The following is a 21019-nucleotide window of genomic DNA, read 5'->3' as shown; positions in this document are numbered from 1 at the left end:
TTTCATTAAATCTAACACTGGCGTCAGTGTGGGTTTAATGTGCTGGTGAGTTTGATACCAAACTTACCAGACTTCAGTAAAGCCATCATAGAGCTGTGGAGTTCGTGTTGACAAACTCCAAGTCCATGTACTCAAAATGGCCTCACTGCACTTACAATGTCTGTGAATGGCACAGACATTGTAGGGGCATAGCATCATGCAGCTATATCCTCACCTGTGGTATGTAGCACCCCGACTTTAGGGCGGTAACGCCTACTAGAGCGGTGACTTACCCATGCCACAGGCAGTGATAATGATGCAGGGATGTGTGCCATGTCGACTCTTCAGTTTGGTCTGCACCAAAACACTGAGCCGGCAATGGCAGGGTGGGGGTATTAAGGTGAGGGGTCTCTGAGGGTGGCATAATGCATGCTACAGCTCTCAGAAGCCCTCTCTAGCCACAAAGCCCTTGGTACCAGGGGTACCTTTTACAAGGGACTTATAGGTGGCCCAGAGGTGTGCCAATTGTGGGTAACAAAGGTACAGTTTTGGGAAAGAACACGGGTGCTGTGGCCTGGCTAGCAGGATCCCAGCACACGCTCATTCAAGTTGGTATCGGGTATCTGGCAAAAGGTTAGGGAGTAACCATGCAAAAAGGGGCCCTTTCCTACAGATGATGTTAGTTTTCCCGATAATAGTTAGTGGTAGCTTGTTGCAGGATTTTAATTAGGAAATTACCGCGGATAATAGGTTCGTAGTTCAATTTAATAATTTTGAAAACCTCCAGGCATAATTTGATACCCAGACAAACTGCCGTAGTAGTTACCCCTCGGGAAGGAGCATCTGGTTTAGATATAATAAGTTTGTACCTAGATACCTTGCCAAACTTTGCGGCCTCATTGGCAAAATGTTCAGCTCCTATTAATGGATTGGAGCAGAAAACTGCCACATCGTTGCCATATGCAGCCAATTTCAATTGTTGCTCTCCAACAATTAGAGGTTGAATACCTGCATTCCTACAGAGTGACTGCAGATAGGGCTCTAGGTACATAAAGAACAAAGTGGGGGAGCGGACACCCATGACGGGAGCCTCGGGATACCTGAAATTGGTTCGAGCGAAGACTACCCTTGACCTGGGTGTCTTATACAAGGCTTGGGTCAGATTAATAAATCTTTCGCTGACACCAAAGGCCCGCATTGTAGTCCATATAAAGTCCCAAGCAACAGAGTCAAAGGCTTTTTCTGCATCTAAGAGAATCATACGCATATTAATGTTGAGCCTCCCAGCAACATCGAAAGCTGTAATTACAGTGTTGGTATGACTGGTGGTATATCTATCTGGAACAAACTCATGTTGTTGTGAGGAGACCAAGGAGGAGATTACAAGGGCCAAACGGATAGCCAAGATCTTACCCAACCATTTTGCATCTGTGTTGATCAAAGATATGGGACGATATGACTCCATATCCTCTGAAGGCTTATCTACTTTTTTTTTTTTTTTAAATACAGTAATATTGGTAGTATTCCATGTATCTGGGGTATCCCCCCTATATAAATGTGTTGAGCAGCCTTTGAGGAATTCCACACCTATTATATCCTTAAATACCTCGTAAAACTCCAAAGGCATAGCATCCTCACCTGCCGCCTTACCAGTTGGCAAAGCCGTTCATGCAGAATCAATCTCCGACATAGACAACTCTGCCCGAATAACATCTGCCTGATTTTCCCCCAGGTGAGGTAAACTACACTGCTTGATGTACTCCGAGCAACTGGCCTGATCTAAACTATGTGTCTGACTGTATAACTTCTTATAGTACCAGGCCAACTGTTTCAGAATGGGCGAAGGAGTGGTGTACACCTTGCCATCCCTACCCTTAATTGCTCATATTGCACACTTTGATTGTCGGTTTAATATCTGATGGGCTAGAACCCGGCCCACCCTTTCCTCATATGCATATTGTAGTTTTCTGGGTTTGGCATGTCTAGCAGCTACCTGATCTTATAACCTACATCCAAGAAGAGACATTTTCTCCACTTGCTGGAGAAAAACCAACTGTTTCTCTGTCAGTCCTTGAGAAATTTTAGAATAATGTAGTATTCCAAGTTGTAAAATAGCTTGGCGAAGAGCGTGAGCCTCCTCCAAGGTATCTCTATTTTGCTTGACCACATAATGTTGAGTGATACCCCTGAAGTATGCTTTCATTGTGTCCTAGATTATTTGAGGGGGTGGAGCCATATCCTTATTGAACTGGAGGAACTCCCTATGTAAGCCTGATACAAGAGTTATGTAGTCGTCATTTGCCAGCAGGTACCGGGAAAATGAGAACTTAGCATGGTTGCCCCTGTCTCCGGTTAAACCAAATGAAAACAATCAGATTATGGTCTGAGACGATCCTGGGGCAACCCTCGTTTCCATGCTATCCACCAGGGACCACCTAGTAAAGACCATATCAATCTTGGAATAGTGCCTGTGAGGGCATCAGTAGAGAGTATAATCAGGATCGCTGGGCACAGGGTGTGCCACGAGTCACATAGCCCCTGCAGCTGAATCAGATCCCTAAGTGAAGCCATGGTTATGGGTTTACACAGGGTGGCAGTACAATTGGTAGTATCTATACTGTTATAGTATGCAACTAAAAACCACCATTACAATCAATTTCCCTGCCCAATCCAATAACTCCAATTATAGCAGATCTAATACTGCTGGGTCGTTGATGTTAGGACCATGGAGCACACACAGGACACATTTTGTTGAGTTTAGTAATAATTGAGCAAGGAACCATCGTCCCATGGAGTCTGCAGCGGTTATAAGAACTTGGCCACAAAAAGTCTTAGCAGAGAGCACTGCAACCCCACATATTGAAATTGATTGTGATGTGCAAACAACTATATCGTATCCCAGTTGCTTAAATAAGGACCAGTCCTTATATGTTAAGTGGGTCTCAGTCAGAGCTACCAGTTTGGGTTTGTATCAACAATTGTCTCTTACTACACATGTTAATTCCAGATACGTTCCAGCATATACATTTAATCTGAGCCTTGGAAGCTAAAGCGTTTTAGGGCCACTACCGAACCCTTGTGACCTTTATAACTCTAAGTTATTGTTCCACCATCTTAAAAAAATACAAAAAGTGAGCACCAGATTGATTGACCATCCTTTAACCATTTCCCCACCATTCCCCTGTTGCCGAAGCAGGGTCACCAACCGGGGGACCAACTGTTGTAGTCCACCCCCCCCCACAAACCCCGTTCCCCCTTCACCCATACTCTTGAGAAGGAATCAACCGCCCTTCTGGCTGTCAGCAGGAGACAGCCCTATGGAGTACTGACTTCCTACCCCCCCGCACAACCACCCAACCATCCTGTGCCATAAAATAAGAAAACCAGTGAAAGGAAATATCACACCCTGATAAAATATCTTATTCAGCTATAGTACATTAGCACCCTTATCATAAACCCGTCATAAAGAAGAAGCGTATAGCCCCAGAACACACAGTAGAGGGATGAGGAAGATATTGGGGTATAGAAGTAAGGAAAAAATATAACGTGATCAAATAGGAGCCGAACGCAAAGATAGTGTTATTGTCCTGTTCTCAAGCAGGCCAGGGCCTGCTTAGCGTCCTGCATGGAGTAGCACATCTGCATTTGCCAGTCTTTTATGATTTTAAGGCAAGCTGGTTCCTGAAGGAAGACCTGGGCCCCTAAAGCCTTGAGAGGATCTATGAGTTCGCGCATATTCCATCTTTGGTCCATTGTAGATCTACAGAGATCAGACCTAGCCACGATTGACATTGCATCAATCCGAGCTGGGGCTGCAGAACGTGCTTTGAGAGAAATTGCCTGTCTCAGAAGAAAATTCCCGACATATATTAAAATTGGATGAGGCTGTGATGTATTAGCGTTGGAGGAGGTTCGGCTGAGCGGAAGGTGATGGCATGCTGGATTTGAGAGTCCAGACCTAATCCATAAGGTCAGGAAGGGCCTTCCCATTGAGTTGTACCATGTATTGCGGGGGGGGGGGGGGCAGAGCATTCCTTCCCCTTTGGGATTCCAAATATCCTTCAGTTATTACTCCTCTGGCGTTTTTCCATTTCTTCGATTTTGGTTTGAAGATATTCCAACTGGGAAGCATGGCTCCTGATTGACTTGAATGTTGCCGTTGTGGCATTCTCAGTACGAGTGACTCTCTCCTGAAGTTCAATAAGTTCCATTTTGAGAGTAGTAATCTGCCCCAAGACATCTTCCAAGGATTGTTGTACTTTCGCAATATCTGCTCTAGCCTAAGCATAATGCAGCTGAGTGCTGGGTCTGGAGGGCTTGCAGAATTACTCTTAGCCATAGGTTCCTTTAAGTCATCCTCTGAGCAAAACTCCTTGGTGACCGAGGGCAGGGAGTGATCTGGAGTGATTCCTGAGAATATGTCACACGCACAACCGGGATTTGGAGTAAAACCCTCTTGGAGTGAGTGTTGTCTAGTAGGCTTTTTATCAGCCCCTGGCTCTGGAAGCGCTGCAGACAGGTGAGAAATAAGTGTTTTTACCTCCCCTTTCGAGTAAATCACTTTCTGAGCAGGCTGTTCCTGGCACTGTGGTTGTCGCCCTTTATTGGACTGACGCTGCCTGGAATGTTTGGGCAGCTGGGCCTGGGACATGCACTTCTATTTAGAACTGTCCTGATTCTGCTGCGCATGGTGTAATCTACCCCCCTGCGAAGATGTAGGAGCTATCAGAGGACCACTGTTTACATAAGAGACTGGGATATCCGTTGGGGTGGTGGCGTTGTATATTCATCACTGCAGCTTATCCTTGGAGGCTTATTAGCACTGTCGTAACCCTGAGCCACCCCTCTGTCACGTGCCGAATTTCATTGTTCACCTCAGCCTGCATCCTGTGTTGCCTCTATGCCTCTATGCCTGCCACCGCCCCTCCCCCTGGGCCCCTATAGCATCAAAAAACAGTACTCATGTTTTGCAGCTCAAATAATCCCGTTTGAAGGAGCCCAGCAGGTGACAGGTAGTGTGTCTAGTGCTGGTCAAGGGATTGTCTGCAGATCAGCCTTTCGCCTGGCCCCTGACACAGAGGGGCTCCAGCTACAACTGCTGCCATTACTGTGTCCGCCAGAGGTTGCCGTTCTGTAGCAGATACCTGTAAAAGTTCCCTCATTGCACCTAACCGCAGTAATTTTAAGATGAGGTGTCCAATTTGCGAACTTTCCAGCTCAGGGAGTATACTTGTGGAAGATGGCCCCCTCGCCCTGCAACTGCTGCGCTTCAGTAGCACGAGTCTTGGGCGCGGGAAGCAATCCTCCTTTGAGGGGCTATTGATGCTCCAAGCTGGTTCCCTCGAAGTTCGACTAGCTGGATTGCAGCCCACCGAGGATAGCTGAAAGATCTAACGCAGCACAACGGCAGCATCTGGGTTGAGGGAGAAAGCAGTCAGCGGGGCTGCAGAGTAGAACGAGCGACCAAGGCATGACGGAGCCGGAGGATCTTGCACTAGTGATTGCGGCACAATGGATGGTGGCGGTCACGGAGTATGGGGTGCAGCGGTTCTCCACAGCGGGCTCAACCCGCCATCTTCCTTACCCTGTGAATGAATAACTCCATCTCTTCGAATTGCATTGGTCTCTTGCCAGAAATTTGAAAGTATCGCATAAAAATCTACTTTCCTTTAACGGAGTCCTAGAAATAAAGGTAACTAAAGTGATTATTTTTACAAAGATTGGCCTGGAATTAGTCATTAAGTGCGTGTTCCAACCTTGAGTATGTATACTACCCTCTGATAAGCCTAACTGCTCAGCTGAGCAACCACTAAATTGAGAGTAAGGTATTATCTACTTTAACCTCTGCCAAATCTCTGGGGACTCACTGGACTCTGCACACACTACACCTCTGTTTGGTATAGTATGTACTGAGCCAGCTTCCTTCAAGGGTTCACAACGAAGAATATCACCCATGAAACACAAGCATCTGATGAACTGTGAGCTAGGCAACATTTTCAAATGACAGCGCAAGCTAGAATCATTAACACCTAATAATACAAAAACCTTCATAAGTATCACTACACATACCACGCAGCGAGGAGTATATACTAAAAATCTGTCTGTCCTGGGCTGCAAATAAGTGCTGTAAAATGCATTGTTATGTCTTTTAGGTGTGCAGGTGGTGCAAATAGATCATTAATTTCACCTAATTGAAAACAATCACTTCTGTTGGCCTACTTCATAGCTCACCTTTATTCTCTAGAATCTGCCCAGGCTGAAGTGTTATTCCGTTGAATGGTGTAGATGAAACCCGAGCAGCTGCAGTTGCAAAGTCTCCAGAACAATTGGGATTTGGTGCCAGTGTTTTATCACAAAAATAATACAAAACTGTGTTATCTGATAAAAAATCTGTAGCAGGAAAATCAGCCTAAAAAGGAGAAAAGAAATGTTAGACACGAACATAACACTCATGCAAACAATGGAATTACAATTACATGCCTTTAGCAATAAGAGAATACCGCATATCTAAACTTAAAAGACCGATATCTAGAAGAGCCTTATTGAAGACTTAGTCCTCAAAAGGAACACAGTTCTTTATGTTACAAGTCCACAAGGCTATTTTCAGAATATCCTTTATCAGTGTACACTGTCAAGTTTATAAGTCCCATTAGTGTCCATCTAAAGCATGCATAATCTAAAATTCCTCTAAATTCTCCTTTTCAAGACTACATATTACATCAGGTTTATTTTGGTTATTGGGCTAATCAAGTGAACAGGTAGGATCTGCCTGTTGCCTTGGCGAGGAGGATGATAATTTGACGAGTAAGAACACTATACATTTGCACAGACCTTACCAAATGATCAAATTACTTAACCTAGTGTCACGAGGCGAGCCGGGACACCGGATTGCATGGGGCGGACTGGTGGGAGGTGCCGGAGGTCACGGACAGTGTTGTTTATGATTTACAGGAAGACGACTGGAGAGTGACAGCCGCGGAAGAAACATCATCAGAGGTCTTCCCCTTTAACTGGGATCAGCTACCCGGTGCGCACGCCCACAACTGTGACGTACTCGCCGAACACCCAATAAGATCGGAGCTTGACGGACCCGTAGTGTGTGGCTACACCGGAGCGGAAGCAGGAGAGCGAAGGAGAACGGAGCCGAGAGTGTCTACAACAACGGAGAGGTCGGAGACGAGGGAGTCTACAGCGACGGGGACGTCGGAGAGACGAGAGCCTACGTCGAAGGAGAAGTCGGAGCAGGGAGGACTCCGCACCCACGTTTCGCCGAGCCGCGCCCACGGAGGAGCGTGGCTGACCCAGGTGCGTGAACGTTTTACGGGCTGGGTCGGGAGGAGGGAGAAGGCTGAAAAAGAACCTAAAGGCCTCTCGCCGCCGCACCTGTAAATATTTAAGCACTTGGTCCTTTCTACCCCCCCCTCACTCGCACTACCCTTTCCTGAGCACCCCGGTCGTACTGAGTGTAGGAGACTGACACACGAGCACCGGAGTGTACCCTTCACGTCCTGGGCCCCGTTTTGTCCTTTACCTTAACCACCCTACTGACCAGAGTCTTTGTTGGTTTTGTCTCCCCTCTATCGGTGAGGTCGACATCGGGAGTCCTCTGACGCCACCACCGGGAACCGTCCCTTGGCCACGCCACGCCTAGCCGACCTGGAAAGCCGACCCCTTGGGGAAAGAGACGCCAGAACCTGGATACACAGCGCAAAATCAAACTTCCAGAAATAAAACCTTCTCTAACTCGACGCCGTGTCCTGAGTCGTCTGTCCGAATCGTCCACACCTCGGTAACGATATATCTGTAAGAGACCTATATTAGTTATGGATTCCTCACCTTAGAATTACCCCCAGGCTTCAGACTCGATCCGGAGAATTTTTCTTCAGCAGTACCCTGCACGTCGGTAGGTGGCTTCGGTCCACTCCACGTTAGTCGTCGTGATTGCCAGAATGAGGTTGCAGTATCTACTTGGATAGCGTCCCTGCGGCTGACGTCAGTTCTTTACACGACATTCCACGCCAGAAGCGCAGAGCCATGCAAGACACTGATCACTGGTGCACAAAACTAGGGCTTTGAAAGAGAGTCCCTTAACCTAGAAGTCAGTTCGCAGGACAGGGAGAATAGGTGGGGCGGTGAGGAATTCATAACTAATATACGTCTCTTAAAGATATATAGTTACCGAAGGTAAGTAAATTGTTCATCTGATAGAGACTATTAGTTATGGATTTCTCACCTTAGAATAGATACCCCAGCAATACCAACCCCGGAGGTGGGTCTGCGAAGTAAGTTCAAAACCAGAAAGTCCTGGAGAACCGAACAGCCACAGAAGCAGTCTCTCCTGACTCGGCTGTCCAGGCAGTAATGTTTGGTGAACGTGTGCAATAAAGCCCATGTGGCTGCTTGGCAGATGTCATGATGAGGGACTCCACGTCCCAAAGCACTAGTGGCTGCCGTCGCCCTGGTGGAATGGGTGTGCAGTCCCACTGGAGTTTCATTCTTGGCCAAAGAATAACAGATTTTGATGTAAAGAATGACCCATTGAGATGGTCCGCTTTTGCACGACCTGACCTTTCTTGGTGCCCACATAGCCAACAAAGAGCTTGTCATCCACCCAGAATTGCTTTGTGCGATCCGGGTAGAAGTAAAGTGCACGTTTTGGATCCAGGATCCTCTACTTTAAAACGATGTGTGGACGGGAAGAAGGTGGGTAAAGTGATGGTCTGCCCTAAGTGGAAAGAGGTAACCACTTTGGGAAGGAAAGAAGGCCTAGTGCGAAGGACAACTTTGGACGGATGAACAGCCAGGAAAGAAGGTTTGTAAAAAAAAGTAGGTCAGAACCACGTTCAAGTCCCACTGGGGCATTAGGAAAGGAATTGGAGGAAAGAAGTAAGTCCTGACCTTAAGTAAGCGATTTACAATAGGGGACTTGAAAACAGAAGGCTGATCAGGAAGCCGAAGAAAGGCCGAAAGATAGCCTTTTAAAGTGCCCAGAGCAGAGTCCTGCTGGGTCAAAGAAAGAATGAAGAGGAGAACCTCTGAAAGGGGATCCACAGCCTTTGCTGCGCACCATGTCACAAATTTGTTCCATCTACAGGCGTACACCGTTTTGGTGGAGGGACGCCTGGCTGGCAAGATAGCGTTACAGACTTCGGGAGGAAGGTCAAAAGCGGTCAACTGTCGCCGCTCAATCCACGCAAGGAGGTGGGGGCTGGACAGGTCAAGGAAGAGGACCGTCCCCTGCTGCTGTGACAGAAGATCCTCCTGAAGGGGCGGTCTGATCGGAGGATCAATGGCCATGTGCAGAAGCTCAGGATACCAGACTCATCGTGCCCAGTCCTGTGCCACAAGAATGACTTGGGCCCGGTCGCACTTGATCTTCAGCACTCTGGGCAGAAGTGGTATAGGCGTATAGAAGACCGCAACTCCACCCGTGACGAAAAGAGTCGCCAAGTGAGTGCCGCCTTGGAAATTCCAACGTGTGAAACTGCTGACATTCTGCGTTCTCTTTGGTGGCGAATAGATCTAATCAAGGCTCTCCCCACTACAGAAAGAGACCTTCCACCACCTCAGAGTGAAGACGCCATTCGTGATCCATCATGCACTGGCGGCTGAGTTTGTCGGCCATGACATTCAGAGAACCTGCCAGGTGTTGAACCACCAGGGACATGCCCTGAAGTTCCAGCCACTTTGAGACAAAGTGCCTCCTGACAGAGGGTCCACGACCACACCCTGCCCTGTTTGTTGCAGTACCACATGGCAGTGGTGTTGTCCGTGAACACCTGCAAGGAAGGAATGCCTTCAGTGCAAGACAAATCGCCGAAAGTTCCAGAAGGTTGATATGGGGCCTGGACTCCGCCAGGGACCAGAGGCCTCTGATCTCTGCCGCTCCCATGTGGCCGCCCCACCCCATAAGTGATGCATGTGAGAAGTTGGCCTGATGTATGATGTCACTAGTTATAGTGTACACCTTATATCAGTCCAAATACCCTTATGGTGATTGGTTGTAAAGTCAACCTTATAGACCAGCTATCCTAGTGGTAGCATGGACAAGAGCAGTCTTAGGCTAAACTCTGAATGGCATGTGAAGCCAGCTGTGATACCATATATAATCACTTGAATACCAAATGAAAGGACACCACAACAGATATATATATAAAATAAAGTGTATTTATTCTAAGCAAACCCTCAGCACTCTTTATGAGATTAGAGGTAAGTACAACACAGTCTTATTAATGCATACAGTAAGTCACACAGGTAAGTAATACAGTTAGGCCCTAGGGGCCACGCAAACCATATACTAAGTAAGTGGTATAAGAACCACTGTCATGGAAATAGAGTAGGCCTAGGCCTAGGGAATCGCTGGGGCTACACTACACTAGCGTTAGTTAGGAAGTGGGAGGCCCACGGGATTCGTGTGCAGAGTGGAAACACTCACGCGTAATGCGTAAAAGTCAATAGCAATAGTACAGTTTAGAAAACGGTAGATTTAGGACACTTCCGGAGTAGCTAGGAAGTTGAGACTTGAAAACTAGACACTAGGATAGTCACTATCCTGATGAGCACCGGAGTACCCAAGTTACCTAGCCCACAGGCTGCGGGTGCATAGGGGTGAAGATGCGTCGTTTTCGTCGTCGACTCCTATGGATGCCTGAAGAAAGATGCTGACAGGCAGTCAGTGAAGAGTGTCCAGTGGATCCCAAGGCTGGGATCAAGAAGAGAAGAAACCTGCAAGCAGAAGGGACAGAGTCAAGGTCACTAGCCAGTGACCACGTGGAACCAGGAAGGAACCAGACGATGTCGTGAAGAGTTGCAGGTGAAGGTGAAGCTTGTCGCTGCAGCCAGGAGGACCAGGAAGCGTCGAGGACGACCAGGACCAGGAGGCGAGCTGTCCCACGAAGGCTCTTGCTGTCGGCGGCGTCGAAGTTGGACTAGGACTCACCAAGCCTTGGCAAGCGGAACCCACGAAGAACGAAGGACTTGCTTCTGGTGCAGACCAGGAAGGTCTGGGGTGCTTCTTCTTTGCAGAGAAGCGGGAGCCAGTCTGGAGGAACCAAACCAGCGCAGAAGATTTCAGGGTGCGTCGTCACAGAGGCCACTAGCCAGCGGGCAAGCAACCGGACAGACGCGGCAAGCAGGAAAATGCTGAAGGGCCCCACGCAGGACTCGTGGAGTGTGGGGGGCTGATCTTCGGTGCAGATGGTGCTTGGGGTTGGGGCTTCTCAATCCCCGGTGCACAACTTCAAGGGTACCTCAGAAGCTGCGCTGTAAGTTACTAGCCACTTTTCCCAGGTAGCCGGTCCCACATCGCTCGTCGCCTCCACGGATCTCAGCTCTGCTGCAGATGTGGATGAGGGTCGGAGAAGTCTGGAAGTCAAGGCTCTGGTCGGGCTCTGCAGTCGGTTCCTCGTAGAACGGTCGCAAAGCAAAGGGTAGTCTCTTGATGGTGCCTGTTTGCACAGGGTAGCCACTCCTTGGCTACAAGGGAGATTCTTCAGTCTTCTTCTTTCGTCGAATGTCGAAAGTCCAGAGTTTCTGTTCAGTTTTGCAGGTTCAGGATAATCTAAGTCTTGAGGCCCAACTCCCACTCTTATACTAATCTGGGGGGCTGGGATACCTGCTAGGTCACGCCTTATGGGTGGGACCTGGGAGGGGGTGGTTACACCCACTTCCCTTTGTCCAGTTTCGCGCCAGAGCTGGGGCTGGAGTGCCCCAGCGCCGGTTTGAACTGGACTATGCAAGGAACACCTTGTGTGCCCCAGGCATGTCTCATTCCTTTCAGCCCACCCTGCCCCAATACACTAAAGGCTGTCTGGGGAGGTGCTAGCACCTCCCCAAGCAGGAAACCTATTGTCCAGGCCTCCCTGGCTGGGATCACTCCCAGCTGCAGGAGGTCAGACTTGTGTCGTAGCAGCAGCATCCATTTTGTGATGCTGAGGATTTGGTCAGAGGTTACACAGCAAAGTAGGATTTTAACATGTCTCTCCCTCTAGAAGGGAGGAATAATATCCTCATCACCAGAAATGGTATGGGGGTATTATTCCAAAGTGTTAGACACCTTACACGACATGTTTTGATACAGCCCAACCATAGTTACCATAACCGTTTAAGATTATAAGGCACTTTAAGAGTATATGGTAGGCTATATCATAGAACAGCTATAAGGACATGGTTCCGAAAGCTGCAGACAGGCTCAGCTCATGCTAGAGCACCATCTCACATGTTACCAAGCACTCTGCCTCCAGGATTGTTAAGGCCTGCCATAGGAGTGACTGATAGGTACACATGTGTCTATATATAAGGGTAGATATAGGCATACTATATCTAAGCAAGGGGTGATTACACGACCTTGCCCCAGCTGAGTGATCAGCCAGTTGTGTCTGATTGGAAGGCCAGACCAGGGGTGGCATAATACATGCTGCAGCCCCTGTGAGGCCTAGGGTACACCTATGCCCTGGGTACCTAGGGTACTCTGTACAGGGTCCAATAAGGTGATCCTTACCAATTGTGTATGTACCTAGGGTACATGGAGTCCATTTTAAGGAGAGAGCAGACAGCCTGAGACCTTGAATGGCAGGATCTCAGGCCAACTAAGTCGAAAAACCAGCTAGACACTAGGCAAAAAGTTGGGGGTAACCATAGTCAGATATCCACCTTCCTACAATGCATCTGACACCACTGTAAACTCTGGCTGGGGAAGGGAGAGGGACCTACAGTTGACCCAATACCGGTTTGTTAGCCACCACTGCATTTGGTGTTCAGTGCCCTCCAAGATCTAGACGCAATTGGAAAGATTCCCCTGATGCTGGTTAGGACAAAGGGGAGCACGGGTAAACAAAGTGCTTGAGCCCATCGTGAACCATGAGTAACGCTGATGTGCCGGCAGGATGGGGATGTGAAAATAAGCGTCCTGCAACTCCAACGCTACCATCCAGTCTCCAGGGTCGAGGGCAGAAAGGACCTGAACCAGTGTCAACATTTTAAACTTCTACTTCCAGAGTAAGCTGTTGACGTTCCCGAGATCCAAGATAGGTTGCAGGCACTTGTCCTTCTTGGGCACCAGAAAGTAGTGGGAATAACCACCACAACCTACTTCTGGTACAGGAACTCGTTCGATGGCTCCCTTGGCCAAGAGAGCGGCAACTTCCTGTTGGAGAAGGGCCAAGTGATCCTCCGACATGCGATGGAATGGAGGTGGCATGGATGGAGGGGTAGTCTCGAAGGGGAGGGAGTAGCCCCTTCGGACTACCTGCAAAACCCATCTGTCTGACGTGATTTTGAGCCAGTTGGGGAGATGATGGTGAATACTGTCGCCCAGTGGCGAATGGTGGCCCTGAAAGGTCGGACTAGGAGGGCTTGGAGGCAGCTGCGGAGGGGCCGCTGGTGGACTGGCCCGCCTGCTGGCCCCCAGACCCACGACCGCGGGACCCCGGCGACGCAGAGGCTGGACGGCATGCGCAGGCCTGTGGCTCTGAACGTGACGGGGCACCCTTTCCATAGTCACGGAAGGGGTGAAAAAAGACTGTGTGGGGCGAGAGGTAGAAGCGAAGCCCAAGGACCTGGCCTAGCCCTGGAGTTCTTAAAGCGCTCAAGCGCATTGTCTGCTTTGTCACCAAACAAGCGACGGCCATCAAAGCAAAAAACTATTGATGGACAGAATGCAGAACAATGTCATACATTCACCCCAGTACAGATATCTGGGCCTAAATCCATCGTTTTTTTGCTCACCATGCCATTCCAGTTTCGACCCAGCCATATGCAAATCAGTCTTGACCCTGTGCCCAATGGGAACAGTCCAGCCCGAACTGCCAGGCCAGGTCCTCCCTAGACAATGGCCATGTCTGAACTGGGGTGTTGGAGTGAGCTAAAGAATGATGATGGATTAAACCCAGATCAGTTGACTGGGGGCAAGTGTTTGATTTGCTCAAACGCTCCGTCCATCATCCCCCTTTGGTATCGCTTTGTTAGCCCAAAGTTGGCAGGGTATGCCCAGACGTGGGTCCCTTGCTCACTTTGCCACTGGATTCAAGATGGCCTGGCTGATGAGGGTTATGAACCCGAAACCGGTCCCAGGATGCTCGTTTCCGGTCCAGGGAAGACCTGGCTTGGCAGTTCAGGCTGGACTGTTCCCATGAGGCACAGAGTCAGACTGATTTGCATATGGCCATGTCTGAACTGGGGTGGTGGAGTGAGTTAAAGAATGATGATGGATTAAACCCAAATCAGTTGACTGGGGGTGAGTGTTTGATTTGCTCAAACGCTCCGTCCATCATCCCCTTTGGTATCGCTTTGACGGCTATCAAAGGGCATGTCCAAAAGCGCAGCTTGGACATCACCCGAAAAGCCAGTCGATCTCAGCCACGTGTAGCGTCTCAGGGCTACTGGCGTTAAAATCGTCCAGCCCAGGGAGATGGCGGTGAATAGCCCACATCGTATGGCAAACTTCACTGCGTCCCTCCCTTCTGCAACTGCATGAGAGAGCACGGCCCAGACCACCTCCGGGCACTGTGGCAGCACTTGCGCGACCGTGTCCCACACAGAGTAGGAGTAACGGCCCAGGAGACATGCGGTGTTCACGGACCGCAGTCCTAAACAGGAGGAAGTAAACATTTTCTTCCCAAGGTGGTCCAGCTTCCCGGATTCTCTATCAGGTGGAGCGGTAGGGATTGTGCCCTTAAAGAGGCTTGGACCATCAAGCTCTCAGGGGTGGGGTTTTTGGAGAAGAAAATGGGGTCGCCCGGGCCGGGAGGTGGCTTCGGGCAATCATCCCATCCACAGGAGGCCCTGTGTTTGGCTTGGATCAAGCGCCCAAAAGGTTGTCCCTGAGGGCCTCATTGAGCGGCAGCAGGGTTCCGAAGAGGCCGCAGCCGGTTGAAGCACCTTTGTCAGGTGGTTAGTCCTGACCGACACCATAGGAAGCTCAAGGTTTAAGGCCTAAGCCGCCCTACAAAACACTACTGCGTATGATGCACCCTCCTCTGTAGCCACAGTAGGGGGGGGAGAGCATGCCAAGGTCTGGGAAGGTGTCCAGAGCACTGGCCTCACCCAACTCCTCTCTCCAGTCTGGTTCTACTAACTGGACTGCCAGAGGGTCCACAGACACCTCCAAACCCTCCTTATCCTCTTCTGGTAGCCACTTAGGGCGATAGGGAACACCAGGGGTAAACAGGGTTACAAAAGTACCAGTCGGCGCCAGTCCCGCTCCATGTCCACATCATGGGGTAGGCTGAGGTCGACGTCGGTTGGAGATACAACCAGCGTGTGAGGGGGCGGAGGTGTCGCCAATGGATTCGGCACCAGAGAAGATGTCACAAGGTTGACCTGCACCGATCTGGGCCTGGATCCCTGGGTGCCCATCTGCGCCAGAGCCGAAGCCACCAGCATCGAAGGCCTAGAACTCCCAGCCAAGTCCGCGGGGCCCGAAGGCGCGCTGGAGTCAGGCTGCCTAAAGACGGAATGGAGGGATTCGTAAAAAAACTACGACGTTGGGCAGGGGTCACCCCGGCTCCCGGAAAGGGAGAGAGGCTCAGGGCCGACCCAATAGGCTCCGTGGGCGGAGCCGGGCAACTATCGTCTGCAACCTGCACCGGCCAACGGATGGGGAGAACGCGAAGGGCGACTATGCTTCTTGCTTTCTTTTTGTGCTTCGACTTACCCGAAGACAAAGACTTCAACGAGGAGTGGTGGTGAGGGCTCCGCGACCGGTCCAGCAACATCCTTATCGACCGAGATTTCGAACGGCGGAGATCCAACTGCCAGGCCTCCCAAAGCTTTCGAGAACGCTCCGGCAAAGACTTCGGGGCTATGGCTCGGCAGCTGGCGCACGACTTCAGGTCGTGGTCAAGCTTCAGACACCATAGGCACAAGAGATGGGGGTCCTCACCGACATCAGCTTGTGTCAGGAGTCACAAGGCTTGAAGCCGGTCCACTGAGATTACATCCCTGTGCACCAGGAGTTGTGAGGACTCGAAAAGACGTTGACAAAAAGTAGCAAAAAGAGTTAAAAAGTGACTCGAGGTACCACTTTCTCCGGATCTCCGATGATTGGCGCAGAAAAAGGAAGAACGGATGTCAGCGCGCAGGGGCAGTGTCTAAGTAGACACCGCAACGTCATTTCGGCGATCCGACGCTAACGATGAATGCGGAGTCGACCGACGCCACCTACCAACGCGTAGGGGTACTGCTGATGAAAAATATTCCGGATCCAGTCTGACGCCTGAGGGTAATTTTAAGATGAGGAATCCGTAACTAATAGTCTCTTTCAGATCTACACAGTTTTAGAGCTAATTGTTATTAATTTCCCCAACAATACTCCAGAAACTGGAATTAAGGGACCTCTGATATGATGAAATACTGCCTGAAAATAGATTCCACTACCGAACATCTGGTCCATCGGTCTCTGAGTAGCTCAGGAGCTACTGATAGCTCACCAACACCCTTGAAGAAGCTCTCCAAAGTGATGCTCAGCCCAGTACATCGTTAAGAGGGTTTCTGAACATTAAAGACGACAATACTGCTCATTTCAAAACCCTGAGTGGAAGCCAAACAATATGGAAAAGCCGTACACTAAAACACAAGCCGTCAGCCTATAGGACCAGCAACGTGACCACATGTATCTACAAAAGGATTAAACGTGGTGTAGGCTCCACTCTCACACAATGTGTGGCCAACTGTCCATGTAAGAAGAGTGCTAGCAGTAGCAAGAGCTGGAGCCATTGCAGGATCACTTTGGAGTGGGTCAGCAGGAGGCAGGGAATGAAAGTGTATGAGTTGGGTGAATGATTAACCACAAACGTAGGAGATCAGAGATGGGATCCAGAGCAAAGATCCACTTCTGAGCCTCACCGACATGCACCATTGTGTGTGCATGCATGCACATATATGTTTCTGGTATTATGTTTGTTCCTGATAAACTATGCTTTTCCCTGGAAGCGATGACAAAGGACCACCAAAAGTGTGTTCCATTACTGGAACAGTAATGGCCCTGTCATAATTGTCATCCTTGGCATATTTTGGGCATTCTTGCTATCATTGTGCATACTGGAAGAAATCACTGACATTTTGTGATCAAGATTGACAGAATTTTGGCCACCACTGGCACAATGGTGGCTGCCTCTGGCATAATAATGTCCATGACTGAAGCTTTATGAGCACCCTACTGTTTAGTTTCCAGTCTTGGCACAGTGGAGTCTAATATAATGGTGTGGATATTGGCATATTATAGGTGTCCTATGTATTACTGCTAGCATTCATGGCAATTACACATAAATCTAGACGTTTGAAGCAGATTCTGTCCATGTGAAGCATTTGTGCATTTGAGTGCTTAATGAAAATGACAAGCTGATATTTTGGGACTGCTTATTTTGCTAAAAATGAAAACTGGGATTTTGAAGGGAAACATGTTCCTATCAGAAAATAAACGTGGAAAAATGAGTTTGCCGAAAATCGAAGAGATATTTGAAAAGGTTTATTTTCAGAATCTAATATGCTGACAAAGACAAAACGGTTGCATTAAAAGAAACGCTCATAGCTGAATGTTAATTCAAGCTGCGTTTGGGAGAAAGATTTGCACACCTTTCACAGCGTGGCAAACACAGACAGTCACAATGCTGGTGCTTGCCCTGTGATGAAGGCAGCTTTCTTTTTAGATTTTAGCAAGGGTTTGTTGTCCCCTCCCCCGTAGACTCCTGCTCCCCTTCCCCACCTGCAACTACAGTGCAGTTTGATAAGGAGCTGCAGTGCAGGTAGCAAAATGTCCATTAGCACATACAAAGCAACACAGTCTGCATAACGGGGGAGAAATATTGCTGTGGCTATGTCATTTGTGCCAGAGGTAGTAGGGGCATTATTTCATTAGTCATGTGGAGGCACTGCACACTGGTAACACATTTCCTGACACTTCTGCTGCTATCCTGCCCTGAAATGTTTAAGTGCTTAGAAGTGTATTGACTTGATCTGGTCAAAACTGTACAGTGATACCATTTAATAGCTCTGGATGATTTTCCTTGCACAGAAGTAGCTTTCATTACACAAAAGGTTGCAGACCCCGGATTTAGCCAATATCTCAGCTCTGATCTCAAACATTCTTAGCAAGTGAATGCAATGAAGACAGAGGACTGTCAGGGCAGGAAGAAGAGATGCCTCAAGGAAAAATAGGGATCCTAACCTGACTGCTTGGAGCCCTCATGGATGGACGTATAATATACATACACACACATACATACATATGTATATATACACATCTACATACACACACACATATATATATATATATATATATACACACACACACACACACACACACACACACGCACGCACTCACTCACACACACACGTCAATCAATCAAGCAGTATTTATATAGCGCAGCATATCTGATAGGGTATCCAGGCGATGTACTGCGAGTCTTAGTCGAATAGCCAGGTCTTGAGTCCCTTCCTAGATGGGATCGATGAGGGTGGTCCATGCTTTGGCAGCAAGGTGGGAGAAGTAGCGTCCTTCGGAGCAGCACCAGTGGATTCCTGGAAGATTGGTGGAAATTCAGGCAATGGTTCATGTAAGTGGGTCATTGGTAGTGGAGGGCTTTGTAGTCATGGGTCAGAACGTTTAATTTGCATCTCTTCTGGATAGGGAGCCGTTGGAGGTTCTTCAGGTGCTGGGTGATGTGGGTCCTCCTGGGTAGGTTGAGTACCAATCTGGGTGCTGTGTTCTGGATACCCTGGAGTCTTTTTATGAGTTTGGTGGTGGTGCCTGCGTGGACCGGCTGGTGACGAGGGCATGCATCACCATTTTCCTGGTACTAAAGGGGAGCCCCTTGAAGCCTTTAAGGAGCGTGTGGAAACGGGCTTAGAGACCGTGTTGATTTGACGTTTCTTGGAGAGTTTGCTGTCTAGGATGATGCCGAGGTTGCAGGCGTGGTCTTTTGGAGAGGGGGTGAGTCAGATGACCGATGGCCACCAGAGGTCGTTCCAGAGTGCGGTGTCTGTCGAAGACCAGGACTTCGGTTTTGTCTGTGTTAAGCTTCAGGCAGTTGTTCTTCATCCAGGCTTTGACATTCCTCATAGAGTTGTGGAAATTAATCTTTTTAGAGGTCGGATCCGCTGAGAGTGGGAGGACGAGTAGTGTATCGTTGGTGTAGGAGATTTATGTTTATGTCGTGGGATCGGACGATGTCTGGCAGATGTGTCATGCAGATGTTGAAGAGAGATGGGCTGAGTGATGAGCCTTAAGGGATGCCGCAGATGGTGTGCTTGGATTGTGAGGTGAAGGGGGAAGATGGGTTCTTTGGGTGCGACCCGTGAGAAAGGATGTCAACCATCTGAGCAGGTTGTCTGATTCCGATCTGGTGCAGTCGATCGATGAGTGTGTGGTGGGAGATGGTGTCGAAGGCTGCAGAGAGGTCGAGCATGATCAGGGCAGCTGATTCTCCTCTGTCAAGCAGGATGCGGATGTCCTCTGTTGTGGCGATGAGGGTTGTCTCTATGCTGTGATTGGTTCTGAAACCTGATTGAGAGGGGTCCAGCAGGTTGTTTCTTTCCAGGTGAGTTGGACGTTTATGGACTTCTTCAGGACTTTGGCTGGAAATGGGAGCAGTGAGATGGGATGGAGGTTCTGGAGCTGGTTGAGGTCTGCGAAGGGTTTCTTGAGGAGGGTCTAACCTCTGCGGTTTTCAGGCATCGGGAAAGGTGGCTGTGTTGATGGGGGCGTTGAGGATGATGGTGAGGTGGTGGCTGATCTGGCCTTTTCAGAGGTTGAAAAGTCGGTGGCGGCATGGGTTTGGTGGGTGCTCCCCATTGGCTGAAGTTCAATAGAGTAATTGTATTCAGTGTGCTGAGTTGTTCCCAGGCGGTGAGTGGGTGTTCTGCGGAAGTAGTTGTTGGGATGTTGAGGTCAGTAGATTGGGGATCAAAGTTAGTGTAGACGGTTGCTATCTTGTACTGGAAGTGGTCGGCGAGGGCGTTGCAGTGCTGCTGTGAGGGGATCAAGTTTTCAGTGGCTGACAGGCAGGTAAACTCTGACGATGGTTAAGAGTTTTTTAGATTGGTTAGGGCTGGTCTCTACCCGGCAAGTCCGGGCCTCTTTTTTTCGCGGCTTTGAGCTGGCGGTGGTAGTTGCTGAGGACGGACTTGATAGTGGCTCGGTTAGTGCGGTTTCTGCTGGTGAGCCATTTCCTCTCCAGTTGCTTGCATCCGCATTTCGACGTGCTGAGCTTCAGGGTGTACCAGTTGGCTCGTTGGGAGGATCGGTGCGTTTTGGTTGTTCTAGTGAGAGTGACTAGGTATATACATACACATAAATATGCATTGGTTTTCAGAGGCAATACTAGCGTTCTATTTGTGGTAGTGTGGGCGAGCAGTTAGGCTTATCAAAGTGTAGTGCTAAGTAGTACTACACTCTGAGGCAATAAATGAGAGACTCAAAGAATAAAATTGAGACCAATTTAGAAAAATAATTCTTCTTATATATATTTTCAAACCAAGAACTATGTTCAAAGGCAAGTAATGTATCCCTTATGAATTTTGAAAGCTAAGCAAATAGTTCAAAGTTGAGCGCAATAACGCACCGTACAATACTATGGGAGGAAAAAGCAGATAGGTACAGCAAACAGCACAGCCAGTTGTAGAGGTTCACCTTCAGGGTTTAGGGTAGCAGGAAGCCAAGGTCCAATGTTCTACCAACAGTTCACCGGGTGCATCCCGAATTCTGCTAGGAGCAGGGGGTTGGTAGAGTTGGCTTCTGGTACGCTACTGAGAAGGGGGGGCCCTCTAAAGACGGGCTGCGCAGTGGGACTTGGGGGCAAGTTAGAGAGCTCCTAAATGGGGGCTAGGGTCACAAGGGCTATAGGGACAAGGAAGCACAGCCTATTTGTCATTACCCAGGCCAGGCGGACTGTGTGCAGAGCAGGTAGGGTGGCTGGCCCCAGTGCGCAAAGGTGTCCCTCGGGGTCAGGGGCCAACAACTGGCAGGGGAAAATTCAGGACTGCTGGGCCACTCTCAAAGTGGTCCTGGGGGTCTTGATGTCCTTCAGCTTCTCTACTCCAAAGG

At 49.1% G+C, this 21019-nt stretch overlaps 1 protein-coding gene across 1 annotated transcript in view; it reads right to left on the bottom strand.

Annotated features, from left to right (window-relative positions):
- Positions 1 to 21019, bottom strand: part of BUB1 (BUB1 mitotic checkpoint serine/threonine kinase) — an 850308-nt gene that overhangs the window by 321005 nt on the left and 508284 nt on the right. Inside the window, exon 23 of the mRNA XM_085611813.1 lies at positions 6211 to 6388. Coding sequence (XP_085467939.1) covers positions 6211 to 6388 — 178 coding nt within the window. The remainder of the gene's footprint in view (positions 1 to 6210; positions 6389 to 21019) is intronic.

This window comes from Triturus cristatus, chromosome 6, assembly GCF_964204655.1.
Source record: "Triturus cristatus chromosome 6, aTriCri1.1, whole genome shotgun sequence".
Taxonomy (NCBI): domain Eukaryota; kingdom Metazoa; phylum Chordata; class Amphibia; order Caudata; family Salamandridae; genus Triturus; species Triturus cristatus.
This window is presented reverse-complemented; position numbering and strand designations above follow the sequence as displayed.